Source organism: Hyla sarda, chromosome 1, assembly GCF_029499605.1.
Source record: "Hyla sarda isolate aHylSar1 chromosome 1, aHylSar1.hap1, whole genome shotgun sequence".
In the NCBI taxonomy this organism is placed as follows: Eukaryota; Metazoa; Chordata; class Amphibia; order Anura; family Hylidae; genus Hyla; species Hyla sarda.
This window is the reverse complement of record NC_079189.1, coordinates 223,199,887-223,213,439: the sequence shown is the minus strand read 5'-3', so window position 1 is coordinate 223,213,439 and position 13,553 is coordinate 223,199,887. Positions and strand designations below refer to the sequence as shown.

The 13,553-nt window shown below is 40.8% G+C and overlaps 1 protein-coding gene and 1 long non-coding RNA gene across 4 annotated transcripts in view; one reads left to right on the top strand and one right to left on the bottom strand.

Annotated features, from left to right (window-relative positions):
- Nucleotides 1–13,553, bottom strand: part of FRAS1 (Fraser extracellular matrix complex subunit 1) — a 596,246-nt gene that overhangs the window by 60,930 nt on the left and 521,763 nt on the right. For both annotated transcript variants that reach the window (XM_056568808.1, XM_056568807.1), the window contains exons 61-62: nucleotides 13,339–13,539; nucleotides 7,852–8,039 (exon numbers count right to left, since the gene is read on the bottom strand). In XM_056568808.1, coding sequence (XP_056424783.1) covers nucleotides 7,852–8,039; nucleotides 13,339–13,539 — 389 coding nt within the window. The remainder of the gene's footprint in view (nucleotides 1–7,851; nucleotides 8,040–13,338; nucleotides 13,540–13,553) is intronic.
- Nucleotides 1–13,553, top strand: part of LOC130364749 (uncharacterized) — a 66,841-nt gene that overhangs the window by 50,022 nt on the left and 3,266 nt on the right. The window lies entirely within an intron of this gene.

Below are 13,553 nucleotides of genomic sequence, written 5' to 3'. Positions count from 1 at the left end.
CAGAATTGCGCTTAAAAAGTTGATGCTGTGTAGGATGGAAGGGGGGGTCAACCTTCCCAATGTGAGGGGTTACAACTTGGCATGCTTGTTTCGTAATGTGATGGATTGGTTGCATGATTCATCATACTTCTCTAACCTATTGATTGAGCGAGAGCTGGCGGCACCGTGGTCATTGACAGCCCTACTACATACTTCCTACACTAAGCTACCCCCGCAGGTCAAGGGCTCGCAGGTCCTTAGGGATACCATTATTACATGGAAGGAACTCCGTAAGACTTTTGGCCTATCGCACTTGTTGTCCAAGCGAATGCCACTCAGAGGACACCCTGAATTCTCTCAAGGGACTTCATCTACCTGGCTTGCTCTTTGGGAGAGGGAGGGGGTTTTGAGGGCTAGAGACTTGTGGGACGAGGATCGAAGGTCATGGCTTTCACCTGCAGAGATGGTAACAAAATTTTCTTTACCCCAAACTCAATTGATCTATGCAAATCAATTATACTCCTTTTGTTCGACCCGACTTAGGAACCTGACAGTTGAAGCCCCTGTCCACACTTTTGATGACATAGTGGGGGATGGTCCGAGGAAGACTTCCATTTCCCAACTATACCTAGCTTTACGGGGGAGACTTTTAAAATTCGACCCAAAACGCCTGTTCACCACATGGGAGAGATGGACTGGGGACCCAGACATTCATGAGACTATACTTACGGGATGGGAGGTGGTTTGTAAACAGGTTATCAATGAACGATGGAGGGAGACCTATTTTAAAGTTTCCCACGCAGCCTTGTACGGCTTTAATATCCCACCGTCGCCTTGTTTCCCTGAGCGTATAACACACTGCCCCAAATGTCTTACACCTATGACAAATCTTTTTCACGGGATCTGGGACTGTGCTCACTCGGCTGGCTACTGGCGCTCGATCTGCTCCTACATCAGAGACCACTGGCGGGTAAGTCTTCCTTTTAAAGTTCAGACCCTTATATTTCACCAGCTTCGTCCTCCGGAGGAGGATCGGACAGGGATCCAGAGGATCCCTAAAATAATACATGTGGTCTTGCTGGTTGCTCTCCGATGCTTGTTTCTCCGGTGGTTGGAGGACCGGGTACCGGACCTGCAATTATTGATAGCTCAATTGAAGTTCTTTTTAGGGGTAGACAGATTGGATGCTGAACGCCATTGCAACTCTGGCACGGCACGTTTCTTCGAAAAGTGGACACCGTTCATTGTTACACACTATAATCCCCGGGAGGTAGCAGACATAGTATATCCTTTTAGACACACCACATGGTACCTTACGGAATCATTGAAGGGGACGCTGGGGGCATTACAGCTTCCTGATTCAGTTTAGACTGTAAGGATTAAGCTTATTGAATCCTTGGGGAGAGAGGGAATCCTGCATCACTTCACTACAGCACCTCAGTATTTGTCATTTTTACGACAGTTGTTGAATTGTATGTTGGATCGCGTTCCGTTATTTTTCCCAGAAGGGGATCGTGATATTTCTGATATGTTTTTGTATTATTCTGAAAATGTTGAATAAAAATATATTGCAAAAAAAAAAAAAAAAAAAACTGCACCCCTCAAAGTATTCAAAATGACATTCAAAAGGTTTGTTAACAGGAATAGCAGCAAATTGAAGGAGAAAATTCAAAATCTTAATTTTTTCCACTGGCATGTTCTTTTAGACCCAGTTATTGAATTTTTACAAGGGGTAAAAGGAGAGAAATCTTCCTAAAATGTGTAACCCAATTTCTCTTGAGTAAGAAAATACCTAATATGTGATTGTTAATTGTTAAGGCGGGCGCAGTAGAGGGCTCAGAAGGGAAGGAGCGACAGTGGGATTTTGTAGAGTGAGTATTTCTGAAATGGTTTTTGGGGGGCATGTCACATTTAGGAAGCCACTATGGTGCAAGAACAGTAAAAAAAAAAAAACACATGGCATACTATTTTGGAAACTACACCCCTCAAGGCACGTAACAAGGGGTCCAGTGAGCCTTAACACCCCACAGGTGTTTGAAGACTTTTCGTTAAAGTTGGATGTGTAAATATTTGGTTTTTTTTCACTAAAATGCTAGTTTTCCCTAAAATTTAAAATTTTTACAAGGGATAATAGTACAAAATGCCCCCCCCAAATTTGTAACCACATCTCTTCTGAGTATGGAAATACCCCATGTTGGGACGTAAAATGCTTTAGGGGCGAACTACAATGCTCAGAAGAGAAGGAGTCACATTTGGCTTTTGAAAAGCAAATTTTGCTGAAATGTATTTGGGGGGGGGGGGGGGGCATGTCCCATTTAGGAAGCCACTATGGTGCCAGGACAGCAAAAAAACAAAAAACAAATGGCATACTATTTTGGAAACTACACCCCTCAAGGCACGTAACAAGAGGTCCAGTGAGCCTTAACACCCCACAGGTATTTGACGACTTTTCGTGAAAGTTGGATGTGTAAATTATTTATTTTTTTTTTTTCACTAAAATGCTAGTTTCCCTCAAATTGAAAATTTTTACATGGGGTAATAGGAAAAAATGCCCCCCAAAATTTGAAACCCCATCTCTTCTGAGTATGGAAATATCCCATGTGTGGACATCAAGTGCTCTGCTGGCGCACTACAATGCTAAGAAAAGAAGGAGTGCCATTGAGCTTTTGGGGAAACATTTTTTGGGAATGGAAGTCAGGGGCCATGTGCGTTTACAAAGCCCCCCGTGGTGCCAGAACAGTGGACCCCCCACATGTGACCCTATTTTTGGAAATTACACCCCTCACAGAATTTAATAAGGGGTGCAGTGAGTATTTACACCCCAATGGCGTTTGACAGATCTTTGGAACAGTGGGCTGTGCAAACTAAAAATTACATTTTTCATTTTCACGGACCACTGTTCCAAAAATCTGTCAGACACGTGTGGGGTGTAAATGCTCACTGTACCCCTTATTACATTACGTGAGAGGTGTAGTTTCCAAAATGGGGGCTTTGTAAACACACGTGGCCTTCAATTCCGGACAAATTTTCTCTTCAAAAGCCCAATGGTGCTCCTTCTCTTCTGAGCATTGTAGTTCGCCCTCAGAGCACTTTACATCCACATATAGGGTATGTTCTTACTCAGAAGAAATGGGGTTACAAATTTTGGGGGGCTTTTTTCCTATTTTCCCTTGTGAAAATGAAAAATTTAGGGTAACACTAGCATTTTAGTGATTTTTTTTTATTTTTTCATTTTTCCATCCAACTTTGAAGAATTTTCATTAAACACCTGTGGGGTGTTAAGGCTCACTATACCCCTTGTTACGTTCCGTGAGGGGTGTAGTTTCCAAATGGGGTCACATGTGGGTATTTCTTTTTTTGCGTTTATGTCAGAACCGCTGTAAAATCAGCCACCCCTGTGCAAATCACCAATTTAGGCCTCAAATGTACATGGTGCACTCTCACTCCTGAGCCTTGTTGTGCACCCGCAGAGCATTTTACGCCCACATATCGGCTATTTCCGTACCCAGGGGAAATTGGGGGAAATTTATCAAAAACTGTGTAGAGGAGGAGTGGTGCAGTTGCCCATGGCAACCAATCAGATTGCTTCTTCCATTTTTAAAGAGACTTGTGAAAAATGAAAGAAGCAATCTGATTGGTTGCTATGGGCAACTGCACCACTCCTCCTCTACACAGGTTTTGATAAATCTCCCCCATTATGTTACAAATTTTGGGGGTCTTTTTTTCCTTTTACCTCTTTCCGTACTCGGGAGAAATTGCACTACAAATTTTGGGGGGCTTTTTATCCTTTTACCCCTTATGAAAATAAAAAGTATGGGGCAACACCAGCATGTTAGTGTAACATTTTTTATTTTTTTTTACACTAACAAGCTGGTGTAGCCCCCAACTTTTCCTTTTCATAAGGGGTAGGTAAAATGAGAAAAAGCCCCCAAAATTTGTAGTGCAATTTCTCCCGAGTACGGAAATACCCCATATGTGGCCCTAAACTGTTTCCTTGAAATACGACAGGGCTCTGAAGTGAGAGAGCGCCATGCGCATTTGAGGACTAAATTAGGGATTGCATAGGGGAGGAAATAGGGGTATTCTACGCCAGTGATTCCCAAACAGGGTGCCTCCAGCTGTTGCTAAATTCCCAGCATGCCTGGACAGTCAGTGGCTGTCCGGAAATGCTGGGAGTTGTTGTTTTGCAACAACTGGAGGCTCCGTTTTGGAAACACTGCCATACAATATGTTTTTCATTTTTATTGGGGGGGGAGGGGGGGGCAGTGTAAGGTGTGTATATGTAGTGTTTTACCCTTTATTATGTGGTAGTGTAGTGTTTTTAGGGTACATTCACACTGGCGTGTTACGGTGAGTTTCCCGCTAGGAGTTTGCGCTGCCCAAACTTGAAGCAGGAAACTTACTGTAAACCTGCCCGTGTGAATGTACCCTATACGTTCACATGGGCGGGCAAACCTCCAGCTGTTTCAAAACTACAACTCCCAGCATGTATAGACAGACCGTGCATGCTGGGAGTTGTACTTTTGCAACAGCTGGAGGCACACTGGTTGGAAAACCTTCAGTTAGGTTCTGTTACCTAACTCAGTATTTTCCAACCAGTGTGCCTCCAGTTATTGCAAAACTACAACTCCCAGCATGTACTGATCGCCAAAGGGCATGCTGGGAGATGTTATGCAATAGCTGGAGGTATGCAACTACAACTCCCAGCATGCCGAGACAGCTGTTTGGGCATGCTGGGATTTGCAACATCTGGAGGGCTACAGTTTTAGAGAACACTGAAAAGTGATCTCTAAACTGTGGTCCTCCAGCTGTTGCAAAACTGCAAATCCCAGCATGCCCAGACAGCAAACAGCTGTTTGGGCATGCTAGGAGTTGTAGTTTTGCAAGATCTGGAGGGCTACAGTTTAGAGACCACTATATAGTGATCTCAAACTGTAGCCCTCCAGCTGTTGCAAAACTACATATTCCAGCATGCCCAAACAGCTGTCTGGGTATGCTGGGAGTTGTAGTTTTGCAACATCTGGAGGGCTACAGTTAGAGACAACTCACCGGCTTCAGTACGATCCAGCTGCACGATGTCGCCACCAGCCGATCTCCGTCGCCCGCAGCCTCCGTCGCCCGCCCGGATGGGTAAGTGGCTCTTTGGAACCGGTCCCCATCGTTTCCCCGTCCTGCCCCGCCTATTGTGGGTGGGCAGGACGGGAAAAACTAAAGTTAACCCCCCGATCTGCTATTGGTCGTCGCTTCTGACGATCAATAGCAGGGATAGGAGGGGTGGCACCCCTGCCACCCCACTCCTATCCCTTTAGGGGGATCATGGGTGTCTTAGACAACTGCGATCCCCCTTATATTCTGGGTCACCATAGACCCGTAATGACCCGGAATCGCGCAAATCGCAAGTGTGAATTCACTTGCGATTTGCCGCGATCGCTGAAATGGAGGGGTCTGATGACCCCCCTGGGCGTTTACACGGGATGCCTGCTGAATGATTTCAGCAGGCATCCCGGTCCGATCCCCGCTCGGCGGGGACCGGAACTGCCCATGACGTAACTATACATCATGGGTCCTTAAGACCCATGGTGTTGTGACGTAACGTTACATCATGTGTCCTGTAGGGGTTAATAAAGCAGGATTCAAAGCAGTGGACAAAGTTTGGTGATGCTATTGTATTTGCGTACAGACATATCAGCAAATTGTCTTAGTGGACATTTTTTGCAAATGTGACCACAGGAATAGCAATCATACTTGTTGCTTGTTATCGCCATTCAATCTGCTACCTGGTAAATACAGTATTGCTACTCTCTAAGAAATGAATTCAAATGTAACAACCGGTTTATATAAAAAAAAACTTTTATTTATTTATATATGTTCATTGTTATATTTTGGTTAAAAATCTTCCTTAAATCCTAAGGCCAACTGATATACTAGGCCATATGACTTTAGCCTTTCAATCATGGAGTAAAGTACCCACTTCTTACAAGATAATCGTCATCATGGATACCTACGATGTCAGATAGGAAAAGATTTATTCAGCACCCCATTACACATAGAAAAGATTTTGAATTTTTTTTTATAAATAAAAAAAACATCAGTCCAGGGAACTGTGTATATAGAAAATGGTCTACATTCAAGAGCCAATAAGGGTGGCTGGAAACCTCTAAATAGTTCCCAGGACTGTCATTTCCTAAAATTGGCTTAAATAAAGAAAGCATTTTTGTTTATGGAGCATTATGGAGCACTGAATAAATCTTTTTCTATGTGACTACTACAGCCCAGCCATTTGGGGCCTTTTTTCTAAGCACGCACTACACAGAGGAACTTTGGATGCAAGATATCAGACTTACTACAAACTGGGTAAGCTGGTTCCAATAACCTTTTCTAGTTGTTTCATATCTGCAATTTCACAGCAAATTCGAAGTTTCATGAAAGGTGACACAAAAGTGCATCAAGTGGATAATAACAACCGCATTAAAGCAAATGCCCCTAGAATTTGATATGTTGTCATCATTGTTATCATTGCAAAATGTCATTTGAAGTAATTATTTAGCAATGGTATTGAATTCTAAAGAAAACCAATAAATGCAACAGACAGCATATTAAAACTCTACCAATTTTTTTTACATTGATATATACACTGAGGCGAATGTACATTTATTTTAATTACTTCTGGTGCAGGTAATGACTCAGACCTAACTGCACAGTGATTTCATATTTTTATAAGCAATTCACAATTCCCTAAATGTACAAGATTTATTGGCCAATGGAGGTAGCTGAAGAATAACTCTTCTTCACAAAATACAAACAAATGAGCAAAACAAAAGATAAAATGTAAACACAGGTTATAAGAAATACTGCTGGGCACTGTACAGCTGAAGACCGCTATGTAGAGATTGCCTCCTAATTCCCTCCTTTGTGTGCATGTAGTAGCAGCAGCAGCAGCTATCTGAAGCTTTCTTATTTGTGATGCCTGACCTACATCACAATTGTATTAATGAACCATGCATGATTCCAGCATTAAGGCATGGAGTTCATTATAAACATAAAGAGATAATAAAGCTATAAATTAATAAGTGAAACAGAAATAAAATAAAACAGTGTTTCACAGTCTTTAAGGGGGTTTATCCAGGAATAGAAAAACACAGGTAATTTCTTTCAAAAACCGCTCCTCGTCTGTCTCCAGGTTGGGTGTGGTTTTCCAACTTGGCTCCATTCACTTCAATGGAACTGAGCTGCAGAACTACACCCAACCTGGAGACAGATGGGGAGCTGTTTTTGAAAGAAAGTAGCTGTGTTTTTCTATTCCTGGATAACCCCTTTAAAATCTTTCTGTACGCTCACAAGTTGGAAGAAATCTGTCAAACAAAGCAGCTATGAGCAGCCTCCATTTTGGCTAGTGACCAAATGAAGAGGAGGAGCTTACCTTGTCTACTGCTGCAAACAGAAAAGTCAGAGGAAGAATTTGCTTCCCAGAGATTAGTCAATTCTGAAATTTGTGAGATCATAGGGTATACAGAAATTTTTTTTTTGTTTTTAAGGATTTCAGCATGAAATGATATTAGCAGTATTCAATGTCCTCTTCTCTGATAAAAAAAATGGTCTGTGTAATGGCTTTATCAAGATGACTTCTGCATACTATGACTAAAGTACCTATGCTAAACAAACAGTTTATTGTTGGGCATATCTGCTGTTAAAAAAATATGTGCTTTGGCAAATTCTCGCAACTTGAAATAAAATTGTTTTTCTAAATTTAGAGAGAATACATATGTACTGTATCATAAACTTCGGCATTGTACTGAATAATAACTGAACAAGTGGAAACAGTGATACAGTAATAAATAAAATAGTACAGACAGTAACTTATATATGACTTACTACAGGTGGTGATGGTAATATTAGACTTCCTGTTGCCTCCTGATCTAGAATAGTCACTGTTGCAGTTGTTATATCTCCAAGAACAGCTTCAACAGGGTCATCAGGTCCAAGAACTAGTGAAAAGGATTCATGCCACTCTCTGTCCTCATTTGACAGAATTTCCACCTTGAAAAAGATGTGATCAACACCTGCAGATAGCAATGAAGGATATCAGAATTTGATTCATCATTTTCCAATATTGGCAAACTAAAATGATAGAAAATTTGGCTGACATATTTAGAAACTGGATGTTAGAAAAGTAGCATTTGTTTTTAGTAATTTAAGATTCCTTTACTTAAAGAGATTATTGGCATTTCTCAGGTTTTTATGGTAGCAGTTACGTTAGTTGTCCCAGGTGCTGAAATTTAGACTATCAGTGCTGTTGACTGTTTACCATCAGATTCTGGGAAGCTAATTCTAAGGTGTCAACTAGAGATGAGCAAACTTACAGTAAATTCGATTCGTCACAAACTTCTCGGCTCGGCAGTTAATGACTTTTCCTGCATAAATTAGTTCAGCTTTCAGGTGCTCCGGTGGGCTGGAAAAGGTGGATACAGTCCTAGGAGACTCTTTCCCAGGAATGTATCCACCTTTTCCAGCCCACCGGAGCACCTGAAGGCTGAACTAATTTACGCAGGATAAGTCATCAACTGCCGAGCCGAGAAGTTCGTGATGAATCGAATTTACTGTAAGTTCACTCATCTCTAGTGTCAACCAATCGGTTGAACTTCATGTTACTTAAGCAAAAAAAATCTGCTCAAACAAGACATAAAATGTAAAGAAAATGTAATTACCAAACTTTAGCTGCTGATCTAACTTCCTTCTTGCTTTCTAAGAGCCATAACTCTTATTTTTCCATCTACAGACCTATATTGTTTTTTGTGTAACCAATTGTAATTTGTAATGACAACTTTCCTTTTACCATAAAATGTACAGCAAAACCAGAAAAATATTATTTGTGGGGTGGAAAGTGAAACGAAAACCGCAATTTTGCAACATTTACGGGTTTGTTTTTATGCAGTGAGCTTTATGGTAAAAATAACATATCATTATTCTGTAGGTCAATGCAATTAAAACGATACCCAATTTATTTAGTTTTTCTTTTTTGTACTCCTTAAAAAAAAAGGTAAAACTTTTTTTTTTTAATTAACAAAATAAGTCCTTTTCTGACCCCTAAAACTTTTTATTTTTCAGTATATGGGGCTGTATGGGGGGGGGGCTAATTTATTTGTGCCGTGATCTGTAGTTTTTATCAATGCTATTTTTGTTTTGATAGGACTTTTTGATCACTTATGATGCAACAAAAAATTGTAGCATTTTTTTTTTTTTTTTTTACATGTACTCCATTTACCATGCGGAATCATAAACATTATATTTTAATAGTTCAGACATTTACACATGCGGTGATACCAAATATGTTTATTTTTTTTAATTCTTTTTTGTAAATTGGGAAAAGGAGGATTATTTAATTTTTTATTAGGGTAGGGGCTTCTATTATTTACTTTACACTTTTTAAGCCCTGTAGGGGCTTTTATATGCAATCATTAGATTGCAGTCACTTTATAATGCTATGCCAACTGTATAGCACTATACAATCCGATCAGTGCTCCCAGAGTTAACATGCACCTATAACGTGATACTTTAGGGGCACGCTTCATAGTCCTTTAACGTTAAATGGTCACTGTCAGATACAAAAACTTTTATATGTTTTACATCTTGGCAAAACATTAACCTTTCTAATATACTTCATTAGAAAATGTTATTTCCCTTTTATAAAATCATGGCTTTGTCCAAGCTGAAGCGCAGGCATGGACAAAGTCCAATAAGTGAGGGTGGGCTAGCACTCCTCTGTGCTTTCTCCTGTCTGATAACATTTTCTTATAAAGTATATTAGAAAGGTAAATGTTTTGCCAAGATGTACAACATATAAAATGTTTTTGAATCTGATAGTGCCCATGTAAGTCCCAGATGACAGGGGCATACATTTAGGCCCTGCATCATCTAGGGGTTAAAAGCATGTGGCCAATTTTTTATTTTGGAAGCATTTTCTCATTAAAGAGGACCTGTCACTACTCGTGATATTTCATTAAATACATGTATTTATGTCATGACTGCTCTGCCCTTTGACTGAAACACACAGTTTAGCTGTCGATGGCAGCCCTGTGTGGAACACATGAGCATTTGTCATCAAAGGATGTTGGAATTGTGTTTATCAGACACACTGAGTATGCACTGTCAAAGGAGACTGAACAATCCACACAGCACCATCAGCTGCAGGCAAGCCCTGTGTGTCAGTCAAATGGGAGAGCAGCCGTGACATAAGAAGAGAGAGTCGTTGTGGCCCAGGGGCACAGTGGACCCCTAGCCACGCCTCTCTATCATTGTGGAAGCTGGAAAAAAATAAAACCAGCAAATTACATAACAAAGGTAAGATTAGCAGTTGGATACTAACTAATGCTATACTATGCAAACAGTTTCTATAGGATTAAGGAAAGTGACAGATAATTCTGGACCATCTTTTCTTCATACTCCTCATTGTGCTGTACTTCTGAATCAATATTTATAAACTAGCTGAGTACCTGGCGTTTTTCCTATCTAATCCTTGTGGGGGAGGAAAAGCAACATAGGAGGAAGTACTTGTCCTCATATCCCGTCCCCATATCCCATCCAAATATCCTGTCCTCATATCCCGAACTGATATTCCTTCCTCATATCCAGACCTCATATCCCGTCCTCATATTCCAACCTCATATCCCGACCCGTAATATGTGTACCAGGTATTATTGAAATATCTCCAGCCGTATGGCAGTTATGTGGGAACATACATTTCCCATTGATTTGCATGAAACTTTTAACAAAAACCCCGACCCTCACAAATGGGGGTAGTTAAGGGTTGAATTAACTATCCTATATTTTAAGTGGACATATAAGTAACATGTGACCAAGTATTATCAAAATATCTCCAGCTGTTTGGAGGTTATGCAGTAACATATTTCCCATAGACTTGCATGGGACTTTAAACAAAAACCTGAACCTGGCAAATTGGGGTGAGAAAGGGTTAACTTGAGTATCCTATGTTTGTTGTTGACATATAAGTAACATGTGTGCCAAGTTTCATGTTAATATCTTTAGCCGTTTGGACATGATGCTGGAACATACACACACATTGAGTGTTATATATATATATATATATATATATAAATACATACTAGCTGAATACCCGGCGTTGCCCGGTTTTTCCTTCCTAATCCTTGTTGCGGAGGAAAATAAACAAAAGAGGAAGCTTTCGACTTCATATCCCGTCCTCATATATTGTTATCATATCCCAACCCCATATCCCGTCCTCATATCCCGACCTCCCATCCCGTCCTCCCATCCCGTCCTCATATCTCTACCTCCTATCCCGTCCTCCTATCCCGACCTCCCATCCCGACCTCCCATCCCGACCTCCCATCCCCCTATCCAGTCCATCTATCCCGACCTCCTATCTCAGCCTCCTATCCCAACCTCCTATCCCGACCTCCGATCCTGTACTCCTATTTCGACCTCCTATCCCGTCCTCCTATCCCGCCCCCCTATCCAGTCCATCTATCCCGACCTCCTGTCCCGACCTCCTATCCCGTCCTCCTATTTCAACCTCCTATCCCGACCTCCTTTCCCGACCTCATATCCCAACCCGTAATATGTGTACCAGGTATTGAAATATCTCCAGCCGTCTGGAAGTTATGTGGGAACATACATTTCCCATTGATTTGCATAGGACTTTAAACAAAAACCCTGACCCTCACAAATGGGGGTAGTTAAAGGTTAAATTAACTATCCTATATTTTAAGTGGACTCATAAGTAACATGTGACCAAGTATTATTGAAATATCTCCAGCCGTTTGGAAGTTATGCAGTAACATATATTTCCCATAGACTTGTATGGGACTTTAAACATAAACCCCGCCCCTGGCAAATGGGGGTGGGTAAGGGTTAAATTACCTATCCTATGTTTGTTGTAGACATATAAGTAACATGTGTGCCAAGTTTCATGTTAATATCTTTAGCCGTTTGGACGTGATGCTGGAACATACACACATACATACACACACACACACACGTTGAGTTTTATATATATAGATATAGACTAACTGAGTACCCAGCGTTGCCCGGTTTTTCCTTCCTAATCCTTGTTGTGGAGAAAAATCAACTGAGGAAGCTTTTGACTTCATATCCCATCCTCATATTTTGTTGTCATATCCCAACCCCATATCCCGACCTCCTATCCGGTCCTCCTATCTCGTCCTCCTATCTCGTCCTCCTATCTCGTCCTCCTATCTCGTCCTCCTATCCCAACCTCCTATCCCAACCTCCTATCTCAACCTCCTATCTTGACCCGTAATATGTGCACCAGGTATTGAAATATCTCCAGCCGTATGGAAGTTATGTGGGAACATACATTTTCCATTGATTAGCATGGGACTTTAAACAATAACCCGGACCCTCACAAATGGGGTAGTTAAGGGTTAAATGAACTATCCTATATTTTAAGTGGACATATAAGTAACATGTGACCAAGTATTATGGAAATATCTCCAGCTGTTTGGAAGTTATGCAGTAACATATTTCACATAGACTTGTATGGGACTTTAAACAAAAAGCCCGCCCCTGGCAAATATGGGTGGGTAAGGGTTAAATGACCTATTCTATGTTTGTTGTTGACATATAAGTAACATGTGTTCCAAGTTTCATGTTAATATCTTTAGCTGTTTTGACGTGATTCTGGAACACACACACACACACACACACACACATTCACACATTGGCCCTCATTTACTAAGAGTGTTGTGTAGGTTTCTTTGTGGGTTTTAATTCCCTACAATTTATTTTCCACGGTATTTAATAAGGTTTCCCTACATTTTCCACTTTCCCTACACTTTGCTTTTTTTACACCTGCTCTGATCTGTAGGGTTTTCCTCAGCTAAATTCCACCACATTTTATGTGAAAACCTTAGTAAATATGTTGGGTTTTTGTGAAAATGTCCCGGTGGCCAAGCCGATTTTTCGGGTTTTCATAGCAAAAAGGAGAGTTAGTCTGGGTTTCTCCAATTCTGGCGCAGACAAAATTTGTGGCGCAATGTGACAGACTCTGGCGCACAACCTGACAAAACGTGTCGGGTTTGCAATAGTAAATGAGGGCCATTGAGTTTTATATATATAGATTGACAGATTGACTATTGGGTAGTTCCCTACTGAATAAGAATGTGCCCCTATCTTTGTGTAAAATATATTACAACATTTGTAGGAGAAGTAACAGCACAGCATAGAGTTTTAAGAAAAGGTAATGTAGAATTTTTATTTGATAAAAAAGGAAGTTTTTAGTAAAACAAACCTCAAAAAAATTTAAATATATAAAAAATAAACCTAAAACAAACAGTAATTCTCTGTTATATAACAATGGCTTACCTGGGCTAAATTTAAGAACTCTGCTTTTTGGATAGTAGTCAACGCCTGATTGGGCAGATCCATCTCGTGTGCTACAGCGGACTTTTGATGTCCTGTTTTGGTCTCCTTTTCTTATTACTTTTATGTTTAAAATAGCTACTCCATCTGGTTCCTGGGACTCTCTAATTTGATAAGTAGACTCCTCAAATTCAACGGTAGGTGCTGTGGGAAGGGGA